This window comes from Takifugu flavidus, chromosome 10, assembly GCF_003711565.1.
Source record: "Takifugu flavidus isolate HTHZ2018 chromosome 10, ASM371156v2, whole genome shotgun sequence".
Lineage (NCBI taxonomy): Eukaryota > Metazoa > Chordata > Actinopteri > Tetraodontiformes > Tetraodontidae > Takifugu > Takifugu flavidus.
The window spans coordinates 14770315-14790031 of NC_079529.1; the positions used below are offsets into that span (position 1 = coordinate 14770315).

At 42.9% G+C, this 19717-nt stretch overlaps 2 protein-coding genes across 6 annotated transcripts in view; both read left to right on the top strand.

Moving 5' to 3' along the window:
* Positions 1–55: 55 nt before the first annotated feature.
* Positions 56–15249, top strand: ago1 (argonaute RISC component 1). 2 transcript variants are annotated; one of them, XM_057044156.1, is made up of 19 exons: positions 56–525; positions 2700–2886; positions 4391–4511; positions 5304–5485; positions 6817–6953; positions 7225–7383; positions 7525–7612; positions 7874–8021; positions 8103–8222; positions 8304–8426; positions 8507–8640; positions 8849–9033; positions 9183–9342; positions 9530–9620; positions 11442–11636; positions 11799–11933; positions 12012–12113; positions 12243–12442; positions 12615–15249. In XM_057044156.1, the coding sequence occupies exons 1-19, from the start codon at positions 501–503 to the stop codon at positions 12721–12723; spliced, it is 2601 nt and encodes an 866-aa protein (XP_056900136.1). In that variant the 5' UTR covers positions 56–500; the 3' UTR covers positions 12724–15249. The 2 variants fall into 2 exon arrangements, with proteins under 2 accessions (XP_056900136.1, XP_056900137.1); XM_057044157.1 differs by having other exon boundaries at positions 7225–7359.
* Positions 15250–15460: 211 nt separating this feature from the next.
* Positions 15461–19717, top strand: part of LOC130531980 (protein argonaute-3) — a 30743-nt gene continuing 26486 nt past the window's right edge. For all 4 annotated transcript variants that reach the window (XR_008952242.1, XM_057044155.1, XM_057044153.1 and 1 more), the window contains exon 1: positions 15461–16179. Coding sequence is in view for 3 of the 4 variants with exons in the window: in XM_057044155.1 (XP_056900135.1) it covers positions 16161–16179 (19 nt within the window). In the remaining variant the exon portion in view is untranslated. The remainder of the gene's footprint in view (positions 16180–19717) is intronic.

Consider the following 19717-nt stretch of genomic DNA (forward strand, 5'->3'; position numbering starts at 1 on the left):
TGGGTGGTGACAGTGAGTCAATCAACAGCTTCCTTGTACTTTTTATTGGGAAAGAAGAAGTTTCAGCTTTTTCAGGGGTGAGGGGCTGGCCTTTTTTGTTCCGCTGGAGAATCCTGCTTGAACGGAGAGCAGGAGCACAACACAACGAGCAGAAATCACAGCGTTGCGGACGATCGGCGAACTCACAGCGCCTGGACGAACAGAACACCCCCGTGACAGGAAAAGTGGCTTCAAATCAGTCGGTATCTCTCTTAGTTTTGCCGACGTTAGCGCCAGTGTGGCAGACTGGCAACTGGCAGCTGTCGCCGTTAGCCTCAACTCCTTTGCGAGTCTAGGGGTTCTGTAAGGGGCAGGGGGCGGGGGTGCACCGAGAAAGAAGAAGACTACATGCCGAGAGGAGGGGGCTGGAAGTCTGAGACGCTTCCAGCCTGCAGGGGCCGGCGGTTTGGCCACAGCACCCTGGACTAGTTAGCTAGTACCCGCGCGGCTAAGTGAATGGGATGGAGCCGGGACCGTCTGGCGCTGGTATGTTTATTTTTACCTTATGGTTTTGGCACGCAAGCAGTCATAACATGGCAGTTGTGCATTATTATGTAGAGTACCGTTGGAAATAAATGTGTCCCCCTACTCCGGTGTTGGCGTCAGAGGGATGTGCAGGGAGGCTGGCTGACAAGCCGTCTGTTGCATCGCAACGCTCGCAGGTCGGAGGGGGCTCTCAAGCGCAATCTGCATGCCAAACGTTTAGCCGAAAACGCTATTTTTAATCGCGATTTACAGCGACAGTTTCTTTTAGAAGGCTGACAATATCCCCAGCCATGCGCGGGAGCAGGGGGGTCGTGGGAATCTCGGTGAGGAGAGACGAGGTGAAGCCCGCCTTCAAGTTGCAGCAGCTGCAGCTGGTCCTGAGCACAGCAAGCTCAGGACACCATCCTCCTTTTCTGCTGACAGCTTCTAGCTGCTGAACACCGGTCAGGATGGCTTAACGGCGTTTAGCGCCAACGTGCACAAGCTCGGGCCCAACATCTGCAAATTAATTATTTATGCGCCGCTAAAAATATTCGTTTGTTGCCCACTGATCTGCCGTTAGTATCTATCTATCTATCTATCTATCTATCTATCTATCTATCTATCTATGCAGCTCATGGTCAAGAGCCAATTATTCAGGGAGTCGGCTAATTTGGCAATAAATATATTATTGTACTTCCCCCTTTTATTCTATCTGTGCGTCCTCTACTAATGAGAGAGGAACTCCTAAAAAACACTAATTTCTATTTATTTAATATTTTGAAGTCCTGTCCCCAAGTTAATATGATATGTGCATTTTCTGCACGACATAACTTTAATGTAGTCTCTCCCATATTGTTCCGTCTTTTACTTATGTCATTGTCAAGACTGGCTTTGGTGTCTGACAAACTTGTGATGCTGCACCAAAGCTTTAAGTCTTGCCGCGCAGGGAAGCCCGCTATTGTCTGGGGATATGTGAGAGCACTGGCACCTCTTCTCGCCATCTGCCATCCCTGGCTAGAGGGCGAAGTATGTGTCATTGTTAACGTGCCACAGTCTTAATGCACACTTGATATTTGTGTACACTATATGCTTTCTTGTACATTAACATATAAAGCAAATGTTTCTTAATGGAGGTTATACTATTTGTCAGATATGGTGCCTGAATTAAACATGCAAATATTCTAAACAGCATTATAGTGTTTGTTTTATTTACTACTTCCTTTCAGTTGGGTGGTATTCCTGGATCTCTGCAGATGCTATTAAAAGCATGGCTTTAACAGTTTGGGCTACACAGTCACCTTGGCTCTGTAGTGGGAACGTGCTCACAGCGAGGCCAAAAAGGCCAAGGTGTCTTCAGCATGTTCACAGCAGCACCCCACCTCCTTCCATCTCCCTCAACAGCCTTCACACACACACTGGTCCCTGATATCCATGACAATACTGTGTTGCTCTGGTGTTTCCATGGTGAGGCTGGGAATGTAGAGGGGGCCCCCAGTGTGTTTGTGCATTTGCTGTGGCAAGGGCGCTCCCTCCGTCATACACCCCTGTATTTCTGAATGTGTGTGTGTGATGGAGGAGTAAGGCAGCTGGGGCCTTTGTTGTGGTGCAGCAGGGCTGGTCTCAAGGGACCACAAGGTTAAGACATGGGGGCCCCTTTAGACAGGAGTCACACTCTAGCACCCAGCCCAAGATCTTCTCCGTATTAGACCTGATAATCTCCACTCAGTGAAGTCTAACTTGGCTTCTGTGAACTTACATCTGTGTTGCAGATAAAGTGCAGACAGAGTGGAAGTGACTTCTGTAGAGGGAAATATTCTCCTGTAGATCACTCTTCTTTACGTTCTCATTCTAATTTGAGGGTAGAGGGACAATTTATGTAAATTAATCACTTAATTTATTGATGCTACAAATTTGTTTTTCTTCCTGTTCACCATCATTTTTCTCATCTGCCCTCCTACCCAATGTGGGTGCCCTTCCTATCCTTGTTTCCTGTATCTGACTCTAGTTTGCTCCTGTCACAGCCTTCTGGCCATCTGGCTATTCCTTTCTTGGTGCTGCCCAATATCTCCATCCCGAAGCTCCTCTGCTCACAACCACTGACTTGTTCTTTATCAATTGTTGTATCATGTTGTTGAATCCTCTGTTCCATATTCTCAAGTGCCATTTACTGAATTTCTTTCTTGTCTGTCCAGTGCCCATGGGGGTCTACCCCCCACCCCTACAGCAGGTGTTCCATGCCCCCCGACGGCCAGGCATGGGTACTGTGGGCAAACCAATCCGGCTCTTGGCCAACTACTTTGAGGTCGAAATCCCAAAGATGGATGTGTATCACTATGAAGTGGACATTAAGCCCGACAAGTGTCCACGCAGAGTCAACAGGTAGAATGTGGTTCTGTCTGTCACTACGCTTCAAAATTGACACATATACACAAATGTAAAGGCAATTGGAAAATTGTGTGGTAAGTATTATTTGTCCTCTGTGCAATTTTTACCATTGTAATGCTCCCCACATATCTGCTGAGTCACACAACAATTAGGGAACAGGTGTTTCAGAGCACATCATAAAGCTCCAAAGTGAATTTAACCCAAGGCTGAACTGTTTTCATTTGAGGTAAAATGGTTGTTTGTCCTTTGGGAGTCACTGTTGTGGAGTCTACTGGACGCCATGCGGGATTTACTGCCGGTGTTGCAGGACAATCTAATTCAGCTATTTAGGATTTCCTAATTGCTTCTACAGAGATTGCTCTATTGGTTTCCTGTACATTCTTCAATGTCCTGTTCCACAAGCTAAGTTTTAAAATTCACTCTAAATTATAGTTTATACCAGAATATATTGAGGCTTAGTGCTTCGGTTTGTGGTTTATTATTAAGGCCAAGCATCAGACACTAGCAACATACATTAAGTGCTTAGTCTTTTTACCCTTTTGTTATACATTTACAGAATCAAATTTATTGTTAGAAAAAAATCTCTTGTTTGCCACTAATCAGACTTGGCAACCCTGTGTAGAAAAGTGTTAATCTCTAGGGCTTACCTTTGTGCAAATGCACAAAAGTTAGTGTCCCTTTTTGGTTAGCTGTCTCCCCTGCTAGTTTCTATTCAATGATGGTTAAATAATACTTTTGGTACCTCTTAAAGCTAGTATTATACCAAAGTGTGTGTGTGACCATCTGGCCTTGTGGTGATTGAGCAACAGGTCGGCTTGGATTGTCCCATTTGAGTCGCCCTCCTGCTTACAGTTCCTGATGTGGCTGTGTTGATAGAAATCTCACAATAGCCTGTTGGAATGAACAGACAATATCCCATCCCCACCTCTGGGGTATTGACACTATGAATTTGTCACTATAAGCGGCAGGTGTGTGGTCTTGTAGTCGCCTCCAGTTGATGGCCAGTGTTATAATTTTCTAAGGTGTTCTAGTGCATATTTTTCAGACAGATTATCAGGTGGCAAGAATTCTATAAAGAAAAAACATTTTTGAACATTTCAGGAGAAGGTTCCACCTTAAAGGGTGAGAGTATCGGTTGCTTTTGCTTTAAGGGTGGGAGACAAAGGTTCAGCGAAGGCCCACAAAGGTCGGGCCCTTTGACCTTTCCTTTTCAGTGGAAAGTTGCACCCCCATGGTTAAATGAAGGCCAAGGCAGCCACGTATTGAAAGGCATCCCCCCATCTCACGGCCTCCCTTTTTTTTGTCCACTTGTATACCTTGTGACCATGAAATATTGTGCCAACCAGCTGCATCCTGCGTGATCAATATTCTTCCCAAGGGCTTCCCTCTCCTGATCACAAAAGAAATCCTGATAGGCGACATGTTTAATTGGCACAGCACAGTCTCCTTCTGTTTCTGTTGTTCTTATCCCATTCTGTTTTTGTGTTGCTACCTGCAGGGAGGTTGTGGAATACATGGTGCAGCACTTCAAGCCCCAGCTCTTCGGTGACCGGAAGCCGGTGTATGATGGCAAGAAGAACATTTACACAGTGCTAGCACTCCCTATCGGGAGTGAGAAGGTAGGTGTTTGACATGGTTTTGAATTAACCAGATACATCACGATATTCCATTTTATAGCACATTGTTACAAATCTTGTGCTTATTATGTTACTTTGCAGCAACATGGTTTTTTTTTAGTGATTATGTTGCTAGCTAAAGATTTTTCAAAGAAGAATAACCAAGTTTCAAAGAACTTTATTGTCTGTCAAATAGTGACAGAGCTCCAAACATAAACACCAGAAATACTAAGAAAATCCCCGACACAATTAAGCCTCACAATTAAGACACAATGGAACCTGATTGTTTTGGCTGAAAACAAAGCAAAATAGACCCATACATTGGTTTAACTGGTTTTTTTTTTTTTTGGTTTTTTTACATCTTCGTGATGTTTATGTTTTGAGCTGTGTCATTATTTGGCGGACAATAAAGTTTTTCGGATCCTGAATACGTCAGATACCAATCATCATGTTAGTGCGTGTGCAGTATACTTGTGACAGAAAAGTGATTGATTAATTAGAGTAAGTTAAGTTGTGCCCCTTATTTCTGTCTCAAGTTGTTTTGATTGGTCCTGATTGAACTTATATCTGACCAGTCTTCAATGCAGTCTAGAGGTCATTGATGATAAACCTCCCAAACATTCGCATTAAAAAGGCTTAAGAATACTTCTTTGGATACCCCGTAAACAGTAAACAACTTTCATTTACAAGTTATTTAAATAGACATGCTGTTCCCTCATGTGATCAATTTGTAATTGCTTTATGTTTTCATGTTCTTCCTCACGATTTCTATTTTTATGTGCTCCATTTTTCTAGGTGGATTTTGAAGTAACCATCCCAGGTGAGGGAAAGGACCGAATATTCAAGGTGTCCATCCGTTGGCTGGCCAAGGTGTCATGGCGCCTGCTGCAGGAGACCCTGGTCAGCGGCCGATTGCAGGTCCCCCTTGACTCAGTTCAAGCCCTGGATGTGGCTATGCGCCACCTGGCCTCTATGAGGTAAAGGACAGAACCTAACACTACCATAAAGAAAAATTGATCATTTTTCATGTTTTTTATTGAGATTTTCAAAGATAGTTGATCAGAGATATCACGGTCCTTTCAGCTTATTAGAAAGTTATGTTTCTCAGAGGTTCCCACAAATTTGTAGCTGTTTGGCTGTAACGTTGGTCCAAAAGCAGCTTCAAACAAAACGGGACTGCTTATGGTGAACATTCCACCAATGGGCTGCTCTGGTCTGCTGAGGCGTAGGGGGTCTGTGTGGGGTCTGTGCACGGTCTGACTGGATCAGATGCAGTAGCTTACAGCTTTTAGAGGCTCTGGCTCAACTGAGCCATTTAATTAGACTATTGTCTTTGTCCCAGTGTAAATGTACGAGAGTGTAATTGATTTATTGTCTAGTTGGTATGGGGATGTTTCCAGTTGACCTACGATACCACAGACCATGACAGTAGTCGATAGGAACAAGCCACCATTTCTTATTTTTCCCCCGTCAGCATATTTTAAAATATTCAGCTCCTTTAATTGAGACAGCATTAAGTGTGTTTCCTTAATTATCCAAAAATATATTGCAGTTTTCACCATTTCACCCGCTTCTTCTTTTAAAGCATCGCTCTTTACTTTTTTTGCCGTCATGCTGGACCATTTCTGGGTCAGGATTTGGCATAGAGCTCAAATGCACGGGCAGAACGTCTCGCCCCACTCTCGTCCAATCACTTTATGTGGCTGTCTTAGTTGCATTTTTAATATTCTGATTTTAGTTGAGTTTGCATGCAATTTTGTCCTGTTTTAACAAGAATCACTCCAGCATGTGTATAGTGAGTTTGATGTGTTTTGCTGGATGTTTTTTTTTACTTTTTTGTACGACATACGTATTATATAACGTGACAGCAACAGAATAATTGGCAGTTACTTTTACTTTTTAAAATCCATCATCTGTTGACCTCACTAATGATAGCCTATCGGTGTTAAACGGGTCGTTCCATTTGCGTTCCATTTCCATTGGTGCGTTCATGCCTCCAAGGTTCAAAATCTCAAACAAAAGATGTCTGTAAGCTGAAACCTGTGTGAAAATGTTCACTGAACCTCATTGTGGCAGGTGAATTATCATTATTTTTTCATTTATTTTATCTGTGATAACAACGGGAAGCTGAAAAACATCAATTTCTAAAAAAAGTAATGCCTTATTTTTTCTTTCTTTTAAAGTCATGGTTCTTTTTAAACCGTTGCAAAATACAGCATTACTGGATATGAAGTCACAGTGAGGTCAGCGTTCATTTCAGTGAGCTCATTGTGCCGTTTGTCATGTTCATGCTCTCATCTCCGATTAGGTACACTCCAGTGGGCCGTTCGTTCTTCTCCCCACCTGAAGGATACTACCACCCGCTGGGAGGTGGGAGGGAAGTCTGGTTTGGGTTCCACCAGTCTGTACGTCCCGCCATGTGGAAGATGATGCTCAACATTGATGGTAAGTCAGTGATGACAGTGTGTGTACTCGGTGAGTGCTACCATTTATTTAATTGACTGCATGACTTTTTACGGAAAAGTCAAATTTAATTAAATCCAAGCAGCAGTTTGTGTATAACGTCACAAAGACGGCTGCTTTATATTTTTATTCTCTGCTTATTTCAACTTTTCATGGCACTAAACTTGTTCTGATGCTATTTAGTTTTTGGAGCAATAGAAGTTTGGGTGAGTAGCTAGGGTTTCTCTTATTTCTGCCCTCTGTCTCCCCCTAGTGTCTGCCACGGCCTTCTACAAAGCTCAACCAGTAATTGAGTTCATGTGTGAAGTTTTGGACATTCGCAATATTGACGAGCAGCCCAAGACTCTCACTGACTCTCAAAGGGTCCGTTTTACCAAGGAGATTAAAGGTGGGCTACTGACCAGTGGCAGAGGTCCGTTCAAAACAGTTAGTTTTCAACAAGAAAGCAAAAATAGGTGTATGTATTTTTTCACTTGAAGCTGTTTGCTTTGCTTTTAATGCATGCGTGTGTGTGTGCACGCGCGTGTGTGTGTGTACGCGCACATGGTAACAGGCCTGAAGGTGGAAGTGACCCACTGTGGCCAAATGAAGAGGAAATATCGTGTATGCAATGTCACCCGACGACCAGCCAGCCACCAAACGTGAGTGCAGACAGAAATATACATCATCACCTTTCACATTTTTGCTGCTGTTTTGATTTAGAATTGAGTCAAATTTACTCATGATTATGAAATGATTCAGGCAGGCATCTACATGTGACCAGTACATTATGCAAAAAACTCAATCCATTACATTGAATACTAATAGACATTCAGGGTTTTAAATGGCAAAAGAAAATCCTCATCCTATAATTTCACAGATTAAATGTTTTGAATGTTTTTTTTTTTTTTATTTCTTACCAGGTTCCCCCTCCAGCTTGAAAGTGGGCAAACTGTAGAATGCACAGTGGCCCAGTACTTCAAGCAGAAGTACAACTTGCAGCTAAAATACCCCCACCTGCCTTGTCTACAGGTGGGGCAGGAGCAGAAGCACACCTATCTGCCTCTAGAGGTGAGGAGGGGTTCAAGAACAATTAGCTGTGCTACAGTGCAAATGTGTGAGGGATTAACTAGTCCACTTTACGCCTTCCAGGTGTGTAACATTGTAGCAGGACAGCGTTGCATTAAGAAGCTGACTGATAATCAGACCTCTACCATGATAAAAGCCACAGCTCGCTCTGCACCGGACAGGCAGGAGGAGATCAGCAGGCTGGTAAGTTGCTCAGACACTTTAAGGGTGGAGGGCACGGCAGGTCAACTGTAGAATGTGTGACGTGATTTTTGCTCTCCACAGATGAAGAATGCAAACTTCAACCTTGACCCTTACATCCAAGAGTTTGGGATCAAAGTGAAAGATGACATGGCTGAGGTGACGGGGAGGGTCCTTCCAGCGCCTATCCTGCAGTATGGAGGACGGGTAATGCAGGGTGATGTGGGGCTGCATCGGTTTACCGTAGATCTCCTCTGAGAGCCCTCCTGTTTTCTTTTCTTTGGCAGAACCGTGCCATAGCGACGCCCAACCAGGGAGTGTGGGACATGAGAGGGAAGCAGTTTTATAACGGCATTGAGATCAAAGTGTGGGCAATCGCCTGCTTCGCCCCGCAGAAACAGTGCAGAGAAGAAGTGCTGAAGTAAGCACAAATGACCCATCATGGGAATTATTCAGCAATTAGTTGAAAAATTAACATCTTTTGTGCATATGAGGAAGTAAATCAGAACGTACACGTTAATTTTGCTTACAGACACCCCCCCTCAAATTACACAGATTTAAAATGAATCACTTTCTTAATAACCGTTCAAGACTATAAAACATGACAAACTGCTCTGGGTGTCTTCCAGGAACTTTACCGACCAGCTGCGTAAAATCTCCAAGGATGCTGGGATGCCGATTCAGGGTCAGCCCTGTTTCTGTAAATATGCCCAGGGTGCGGACAGCGTGGAGCCCATGTTTAGACATTTGAAGAACACTTACTCCGGGCTGCAGCTCATCATTGTCATCTTGCCTGGGAAGACTCCTGTCTACGGTATTCTATTTATTTATTTATTAAAATGAGCTTTTCTGCACTGCGTCTGTCCTTTTTTCTGCACAGACATGTGTTGACTACAAACTAGCTAAGCGCACTGAAAGTAGTCCCTTCTTCTAAAACATCTTCACTAAACCGTCACCTTTTAGCTGAGGTCAAACGTGTGGGAGACACCCTGCTGGGCATGGCCACACAGTGTGTTCAGGTGAAGAACGTAGTGAAAACGTCCCCTCAGACTCTCTCCAACCTTTGCCTCAAGATCAATGTGAAGCTGGGAGGAATCAACAACATCCTGGTACCTCACCAACGGTGAGTCTTTGTTCTTTTTCCAGTCGCAGAACATCATAAAAATGAAGTTTTCAGTATTACTGGCCGGTGACAGGATTCCACATTTGTAAATTAAACTACAAGCAGGCGTGTTTGTTCATAATTGACCTTTTTCAGTCTAGATAGAACACAGATTGATTTTTGAGTATAATAACATGCACTTTTTCAGGTCAGCAGTGTTTCAGCAGCCAGTTATTTTCCTGGGAGCAGATGTCACACACCCTCCTGCTGGAGATGGCAAGAAGCCCTCCATTACTGCTGTAAGTCTCAGAAATAACACCTTCATCAAACAAGACTGGAAAATGAGTCAAGCACCAGTTGGGCATACAGATGGCACCAGTATTTTGCTAAAGCAAAGCGTAAGGTGTAACAATCCTTTTTTTTTAACAGTACAGTGATCCCTCGTTTATCGCGGGAGTTGCGTTCCAAAAATAACACGTGAAAAGTGAAATCCGTGAAGTAGTCAGCTTTATTTTTTTTATTATTTTACAATGCAATACTGAACTATAGAATGAAACCAAAAATCAAAACCTGTTTTAAAGCCCAAAATTTGTTTAAAACAATAATTTTAATATAGTAATACAAGGTTGGAAACATTGTCACTCGCGTATTTCAGTCCCAGCTGTGCCTCTGCGTCCTGACTCCGCTCCGCTGTAGCGTCTGTTTCTACTGAAGGCGCAGGAGTCTTTCTCCGAGAGAAGAACATTGTTATGGGTAGTTGTTGGCGCTCTTTCTTTTTCTGAGCAAGAAGATTTTTATAAACGGATATGCCACCTTCGATTATATTTGAGAACTGCAATGAACAATGAATCTGTGAAGCCGTGAAAGATGAAATAATATATAGCGAGGGATCACTGTATTGCCTGACGATCACATGGTGTAGAAAAGCTACAGTTTGGACTTTATCAAATAGAAAATATTTATCAAATAGAAAAACACACTGAAGCAACAAGGCTAATAACCACATTGTTGATCGTCACTGTGTTAGGGTTGGAGGACCAAAGCTTTTTGTAGCACAACTAGAAACAAAGCATTCAGAGAGTCAAGACCTCAACCAAGCAGCTTTTCCCACAAATTGTGACCTTCACTGGAATACTGTCAATGAGTTTGTCTGTACTACTGTATTTTGCTCATCTGACAGTAGTAATACAAGGTTACATAAGATGTTAGGTTGCTTTGTGATCATGTATAACCTTTGGAGGGTCAGAATTTAATGAGATCTTTCTTGGCCTATGATACTGGCATGTGAAAAAAAGATAAATGACAGCTGGTTGTTGCTGCTTGATAATAGTAGCACCAGGTCATATAAATGGTATTTTAATGCTGCTCAACATTAATAAAAGCAATGTATATTAGGCATTATGACCTGAAGCTTATAATATAGTATAGTATTTCTCAGATTTAATCAAAAACAAAAAAAATCAACAAATGAATGATAGCATATCTGCAGTCCAGATACAGAAAATATCATGGGGAAAGCTGTGGCACACCCTCATGAAACTGGTGTAACATCCACACAGCAAATGATTCAGAACAAATAAAAAGAGGTATGAAGGTTTAGTGAGGGTTAAAGAGAACAAGTGGATCATCAATGAGTCACATTCCAAAAAAAAAAGAAAAAGGAAATGACGTCAACACTTATCCACCCTTGACTCTGCGCCTCTGCTACAGTTGGTTGCGTTGTTGCCACGCAGTCTCCTCCAAAGTCATACACACAAAAGGAGGCATAGGGCATTAGGTCTGCCTTCATTATCCAACTGAAAAGATATCTGGTATTGTTATAAATAAATCTTGAAAATGCTGGAAGAACTAATAAATTAGAGGAAAGATTAATATTGAACCCCTGTATTTCCCATTCACGTCCACTAGGGGCTGCTAATGAGGGATCGGAGACGGTACACTATAGAACAAAAGGCAGTGAAGGGATCAATTTTATGATGAGGAATGGAACATATTTTATTATTATTTTGAATACAAAGCAAATTCACTGTCGGTCATAAACAATTGATTTATTTTGCAACTGCATGGATATAGACTAATGCTAGGAAAAAAAGCCCACTCTTTCCTTTCCCGTCTCGTAGGTGGTAGGCAGTATGGATGCTCATCCAAGCCGATACTGTGCCACAGTGCGAGTGCAGAGGCCCCGGCAGGAGATCATCGAAGACTTGTCTTACATGGTGCGAGAACTGCTGATTCAGTTTTACAAATCGACCCGGTTCAAGCCCACCAGGATAATTTTCTACAGAGATGGCGTTCCGGAAGGACAGCTACCACAAGTAAGCCAATGATAAATGGGGCTGGATTACACTGAATTACACAGCTATGTCATTGATTTAACATACCTAATTAGCTTCAGAGTGATATGTTGATAGTATGGTATTTAGATAATATAAACTAGCATTTAGAAATTCTAAATTGATATGTGCGCTCCTGTGTAGATTCTGCATTATGAGCTCCTGGCCATCAGAGACGCTTGCATCAAACTGGAGAAAGACTACCAGCCAGGCATTACTTATATTGTTGTTCAAAAACGCCACCACACGCGCCTCTTCTGTGCAGACAAGTCAGAGAGGGTGAGCCTTCTATTGCCCATGATATTCAGCCACCTATTTAAATGCTTCTTTAGTGACTTTCCCCCCTTTTTATAATAGATTGGAAAGAGTGGGAACATCCCTGCAGGAACAACAGTCGATACCAGCATCACTCATCCCTTTGAATTTGACTTCTATCTGTGCAGCCATGCAGGCATCCAGGTACAACAGATAGCAATGCCATCCTTTGACACATTTCACCTAACAACCCGACAAATTTGATAGTTTCTACTGCGGAGTTGGCATGCTTTCTTTTCCCCTCATTTATTTCCCCCCAATCCTCTCTCTCAGGGAACCAGCCGACCGTCTCATTACTATGTTTTATGGGACGACAATCGTTTCACAGCGGACGAGCTGCAGATTCTAACCTACCAGTTGTGCCACACATACGTGCGTTGCACTCGCTCAGTCTCCATCCCTGCGCCAGCCTACTACGCTCGTCTTGTGGCCTTCCGTGCTCGCTACCATCTTGTGGACAAAGAACACGACAGGTTTGTTGATATATAGTTTGTGTATTTATCACAAGGGAGACCCCGGCCTATACCTCTGCTTGAGTCGGAGACGGCGATGCCATGCTGTCCAGGTTTGAGATAGTGATGAAATGGCAGTAATGTGATGTGATGTGTCGCTGTTCAACAACACCGGTCTCTGTTGTCTCTGCAGTGGCGAGGGCAGCCACGTGTCTGGTCAGAGTAATGGTCGGGACCCCCAGGCTCTGGCTAAAGCTGTTCAGATTCATCACGATACCCTGAGGACCATGTACTTTGCCTGAACACCATCCGTCGCCATCACCAATCCCTCTCCCGTAATTTCTACCTGAGTGGGCACAACGCCTGTTACCACCACCACCTCATCCCCATCCCTTATTCCCAATGACTGCCCGTCACACACACATCACAGACCTGACAGTGATTCACCCAATTTCAAGAAACAAAAGGCCCCTCGTCTGTAAAACACAGCCCGACTCAACAGTCTCATGCACTCAAAAGGTTATTATTATTATTATTGTTGACATTTTATCAATTTTACCAGGACTCGTGTTGTTTTTATGTTCAATTTTTAAAATGTGGATATTATGTAATTGTATTTTATGCTACCTTTACACTCCTGTGTATGTAAGTATGCAATACGGATGGGAGAAACTTGGGCAATTTATGGTAAATTATCACAAAATCCTTTTTTTCTTTTAAAACAAACAAAAAAAAAAACTGCCACCACGATGCTGCCTCATGGCCCATCCGAATGCGGGATGCCAGTGTTCCAAGTCCCAAGCATATAGATCCTCCTGAGGGGTGAACCTGGGCATGCACACACACACACACACACATATATCATTCTGTTGTTGTGAACCACATTCATTTTTTAAAAACTGTTTTTTAATAATGTTATTTTTTTAAAAAGCCTTGAGGAGCTTGAGGTTTGGTACATTAGCACTTAGTGTTAGGATGTAGGTGCCGCGGGTCCTGCATGGAAGAGTTTTAGTCAAACGGGGAGGGAAGCGGGTGTAGCATATCGTAGACAGTCCTGCCGCGCTGTCTGTGCTGGACAGCCCGTTCCTTTAGAGATTTTTCATGTAGAGACATGCCTAGGAGTAAAATAGCGGGACCATTTGCGTAGAGTGTATCAAATATACTTGCAACCCATGCACCTAAACCAGCATTACTAACAGCCAAAATGATGCCAACCAATGGATATGGGGCACTTAACAGGAAGCTGTTTTATTTCTGTGTTGCTCTTTAATTACTTTTGAGGCACTTTTTTTTTTTACATTTTACATAATTGATTTAGTTTACTTCAAAGTGGGGAGGCTTGACACGGTATACTTTTGATGTCTTCACACCTGCACTTGCTTTCAGAACAAAGTGGTAACTATGGCAATAGGCAAGGTCAACACTCTTTAGAATTTGAATGCAGGCAAATGCAAAGTCTGTGATCACGTAAGTGCTGCAAAGCTGAACTCTCACTCAGCGCGTGACCTTGCTCCAATCATTCTGCACATTCCAACGTGTACTTTATAACCACATGGTGCATTGGATACATCCACTACTGCACAGTTTTGTGTACTTTCTTTTATCCATGCCTTTTTTTTTTTTGTTAAAAGCTGGAGACATTTACAACTTAGACCTGGGTAGAAGCACACACATCTCCACCTTTACAGTATCTTTCTGTGGCATACAGCGACCAACTTCCAGACTCACTCGTCCAAGCCAAACTATCATTGAACCCCCTTTACGTCATCACTTCCTCTCCTCGCCACCTGATCTGACCTTTCCCACCTGCAGCATCCCCTGCCCTAACCCCCTAGTTTGTGTTAGCCAATCCCCATTGGTGCTCTGTGTGCATGGGCAGCACATGTAGGGGGTTGCTACACTAAGACAGGGTAGGAAATGATTACGACTTCTACGACATAATATGCCCTGCCAATACATGTAGTCACTTTCTGGATTTATGAAAACTAATGCATGGAATTATTTTTATGACTGAATATTCTGAGCCACCTTATGTTTTTTTCCTTAGCAGTACTAGCACCTTTGTGTGCTCTGCTGCCTCTTTTCTTTCTTCTTTTGCCTTGATTGTGTAACGGTTAAGAGTGCGATTTCCTTCTGTCAATGATTATGAATATTGGGACTCGTGTCCGAGTGTATCCTTAAGAGGGCACTATGGAAACGGTCTCAAAAGTTCATCTCAGTCAGCCCTTAAAGCGCCTCAGCGACGGTCAGAGCCTCTTTAGAATCGAAAGGGAACAAAAAGACAGAGACCACACAAGTTTGATTTTTGTAATCATTGTTTATTAACTTACATAATCTATATGCCTTTGTACACCATTTTACTGATCTCTCATTGTGTCTGAGGTGATTTGTATATATAAATATATAATATTAACCTGTTATGTATTTTGGCTCACCACTCACTGGGCCTTTCACACTTGGTCCATCTTTTACTTCTCACTCTGTGCTAAAAAACAAACAAAAACAAGGACCGTTTTCCAGCACCACTGAAACCAGATGCAGTTCTTCATTCACTGAAGCCACAAAGCACCTTGTGAAGGGTGGGCGATGAAACGGCAGCCCCCCCACCCCACACCCCACCCTGGGAGGACACCAGAGAGCCCACTGCCCTCCACACAGCCTCACTGACGAAGCAATATTGATACCACTGGTTAAGATCAGCCCTTGTCATAGCACTTCCCCATAGATTTGAATGCAATGACATGGATTTTGGCTCTGTATGTGATAGTAGGGAATCCTGTCGGGGTGCGTTATTTTTTAAAGAAAATAAAAAAAATGTTTTTTATTAATTCCCGTTTTGTTGGTTCATCTTTATTGCGTTTCCTATTGTGTAACATCGTCTTATAAAGCCGTGTCCGGTACTAATCTTTAGAATAAAGCCAAAGGGACTTCGGGGGCGCCTGCTCAGCGTGGCCCGGCCCGTGCAGGGTTACCTTGGAGGCGGATTGTGTTGACGTATGGCGGCCGGTCCCACCTCTTCCTGTTGGTGTCAGAAAGCCAACTTCACCATATTTAGCAGGTTTGCTCCAGCCTCGCAGAGTTATCTGTCAACCACACCGAGCCTTTTGACACTTATTCTCGGGTAATGCCCGGGTTGTCAGCCGGGTTTTGTCATCGGGATCAAGGCTGCGGGAGACGACGTCGTTCGACGGCCGCTACTTTAGCGACGGGCCCCGCGTCGTCGGCGGATTTTAACGCGATAAATGAGACGTCGTTTGTCATAATTCCAAGTATCCAACTGTCGAGCTAACCAGCAAGCTAATTACTGTCGGAACTCCGACGCGTTCCGCGGAGGACGAGGGGATTTACGTCGCCCCGGCTTCTCGTCATTTTCACGTCGTGATTCATTTGGACCCGCTGACCCCGCACCGATGATGTCCTGACACCCGCTCGCTTCCCTTCCAGCCACTTTCTCCAGTCTGGCTAGCCGGCTAACTCGGCTAACTAGCAGTGTTCGCGTTAGCTTTCACCGTGGCAGTCGCATCCCATAGGATAGGTTGACCGAGTGCAAACGGGGACGCTTGCGACCCCGGCCGCCAAAAAGACTTTACTGACCCCCGCCCCCAGCGAGACGAGCCTCGGGTAGTTTGCCACTGAGCACTGCAGAGGAGGTGCACTGCCAAAGGAGACGCCGGACTGAAAGGAATCCCCACCTTTGCTAACTGTGATCCGGGAAGTGAACCGGGCACGGACCTCATGAATGGAAATCGGAACTACAGGTACCCTTTACTGTGTCTTAACTGGACCCTGTACTGATCGGTTTGTCGGTATGTGTGGCATTTTAAAAGCGTGAATGGTTGAAACTGGTTAGATGTGGGGAAAATTGAATTCAATTTTGGAAGGTTTTTTCCCCCATCTTTAATCTGCAGGTCCTTAATTTTCGATTTGACAAGGTTAAACCCAGTGTCATTAATGGGATAATGCCCAAAATGTTTTTTTTTAAAGTGAAATCTCATTTTTCTCCATTTACCAAAAGGTTCTTAAGATATAAATGTGTTTAAATTCCCTGCTCTGGGCAGCAGACAGCATGTGGCACAATAGAATGCTGATAAATAAACAATAAACAGCCATCTTTACCTCTTCTAAGGGCCATAAACATCACAATGGGAACAAGTAGTTCAACTTTCATGTCCAAAGGGCTTAGCAAGAAGATGTGTAGAAGAGAAGAGTCCACACAAACCTCCCAGAAAATCATTTCTGTAGTAGGGAGAAGCAATTATTGGCCATAGTGACAGCTAGCACAGCCCAGGGCAATTAGAGGAGCACGGAAGGATACTAGAGTTCTACAGAACACAAGGGATCTAGTCTCCTGCTCTGACGCAGGCTCGTGTCACGTGATCAGAATGTAATACTCCCTTTTAAAAAATTGCATGTGCCTTCAGTGATATTGGGTGTTAGATGTGCCAACGTGTGCCTCTCTGTCAGCAAGCACTGCCAAACGTCCCCCCGCTGTCCCGTCCATGTGAAAACTGCTTTATTGCATTTTCCCAAGGGCGAGCGTCTACATTTGTGAAAAGATGCATTACACGTCAGTGTAACCCAGGCGTCCCTTTCTGTGAGTGATTCATTTTACACTAGAAGCTGCATTCGGAGATGTAAGCGTCTCGAAATTGAGTCATAGAAACATGAGTCATTTAAGTGTTTTTGACATTTAAACTGCCTGAGACGTGTGAGCCGGTAAAAAGGCCCAAGTCAACAGTCCAGCCTGCGTCGCCGTTTTTAGCCGACGTGGGGTTTAAATTTAAATGAATGGGTGCTGTGATTAATATGGTTACTTGAGAACTTTTCAATGGTCGTCGCTCACTCATTACAAAGCCCCTGGAAATCTGGGTTACCCGCTGTCCTCAGCCTGACCCTATAACCCATTTGGCACTTAAAGATCAGGTCGACGATGTGCTTTGTCAGCAGGTTTTTGAGCTCCGTGCCGTGCGGCTTCCATTTCTGCAACAATGTCTGAGTCTCTGCAGTCGTTTTAAGCTCACGTAGTCACCAAAACAGGTAAAAGTTGGACCTTTTGGCATTTTCTCGGCTGGAACGGAAGCGAGATTCTTACACTGTTTTCCAGCTACTCCTCTCCTGTGTGACATGTGATCCAGTAGTTAGTTTTTCACTGTGTCACTGCACCATCAGGAGGGGGTCTCTGTCCCTAGTGCGCTCATTTGCCTTTGTGCTTCTCTGGTGAAAATTCCCACTGTTGGTAAGGGGATATGGGGTATTTTCCCAGTAATAGAGCACCAGTAGTCTTGAAAAAAGACTAAAAAACAGGTGGCAAGACTGAGGCGTTTACAACAGACGACAGCTGCCTTTGAATCGTGAATTTCAATATTACAATTTGACAATTTCACTTTTTACTTTACATGTCTTTTGACTGAAAATCTGAAGATCCTTTTTTAATTCCATTAGATTGAAACTTTAAATGTTGAATGTTCTAAGGAGTATGTAGAGCATATTGAAATCTTGAATTGACTGCATTTATTCGGCGCTTTTTTCTACCAAAGCTCTGTCCGTTCCAAGTCTGCATTCACCCATTCACAATAGTGCTCACATACACCACCAGGCCATGAAACCTGCTCATCTGGAGGAGTCTCCAGTCATGGATGTTCTGTGCCAGGAGCTCAGGACCCATCCCTCATGTCACATTAGCCTTAGTTGCCTTAGCATGTTGGGTTTTATTAAACAGTGTATTTTTTTTAATAGAAGATAAGTAAATAGACCTTGTTAATGTTCCTCTTCATCGACCAATATGGCTTGATCAGCCTCCAAAATCATGTCTAGAGTTTCACCTAAATCTAAGCTTCAACTACTAGTTTTGACAAGCTATAAACACTGTAAACGGAGCCTTGCCTGGGTAGCAAGTTAAGGGATTATTGCTGTAGGCATCATTTATATTCACTGTATTTCCTTCCTTCTGTCAATATCTGAGTCATGTCGCCCTTCCACACACATTCCTGATTTTCCCGCTCTTTTTAACTTCCCCCAACACACACACACACACACACACACACACTCCTCTACCATCACCCCTTCTTTGGTTATTGGGTTTTTTTTTATCCGCTCTGGAAAACTCTGTCATTCTTCTTGTAGATTTGCCATCTGTTGATTTCCTAGACTGTGGGGTCAGTTTGTTGGAATGTCCCTGTACTTGGTTTGCAGTCTCAGCCCATAATACTCAGTCCTGTCAATCGGACAGTTAACAAGTGACCACTGCCACCAGCAATACCATCCAGCAAAGAGGCTAACCCTTAGCCCATTATACCTGGCTTCCATGGAGATGCTGTTTTTTTAGTAATAAACAAAATTCCCACGGATGTTTGTTTCCTAATCACTTTTGCACCTTTGCTATTGGCCTGTCTGTTTCTTTTCTGATTGATTTATTTCCTGAATAAAATGTATCGTTTCTTTCACTCAGATATATAATACTGTGCACTATTTCCCTTTATGATGAATGATAGTTTATTTTTAATCGTCTTTAACCACACAAATTTCTTTACATTCATTTCTGTAGGTCTGCTCACAGGGTGCTCATTAGGAATAACCAATTATACACATTATGTGAAGAGATTCCAGCACGTTGGCTTTAGGGTTGGGGTCGGTTGGGGTCGGTTGCGGTCGGTTGGGGTCGGTTGGGGTCCGTGACCATCCTGTCATTGGAGCGTCCACTCTGCCCAATTTCTTTTTTGTATAGAAGAACAAATATTTAATTTTCTGTTCTTTTAACCCTTGTCAGCATTGCTGTTAGACAAAGAAGCTGATCAAATCAAGTAAAAAGAGCCTTTAATACATTATTCACAGCTATTTACATGCTATTATTGGCTACAGTGGCTTATAATGTTACTGCTGATATAGAAAGCTGTATTTAAACACTAATAGGACCTCTATAGTTCACCACTCATCATAGTAGTTTATTACAATTAATTCAACTGGATTATTTCAATTTTTTTTAATATTAAACTCTACATTTTAGTGACTGACTAAATAAATGACAGATGTCTTCTACTCCTATTATAATATGTGATATATATATATATATATATATATATATATATATATATATATATATATATATATATATATATATATATATATATATATATATATATATATATATATATATATATATAATGTGTGTGTGTGTGTGTATATATATATAAATGTGGTTTTGAAGGATATGCAGTATTCTGTTTTCAAAATATCAAAGTTGTTGCCTTTTCCCCACCACTGTTCACACCAAATTTAACTCAAATCTCACCATATCCC

What these genes read in the sequence shown, in the direction of transcription:
- ago1 (XM_057044156.1), top strand. Translation starts at nt 501, where the DNA reads ATGGAGCCGGGACCGTCTGGCGCTG. An exon ending in ATCCTGGTACCTCACCAACG is followed by an intron (nt 9,343 to 9,529) that starts GTGAGTCTTTGT and finishes GCACTTTTTCAG; the next exon opens with GTCAGCAGTGTTTCAGCAGC. An exon ending in GCAGCCATGCAGGCATCCAG is followed by an intron (nt 12,114 to 12,242) that starts GTACAACAGATA and finishes CCTCTCTCTCAG; the next exon opens with GGAACCAGCCGACCGTCTCA.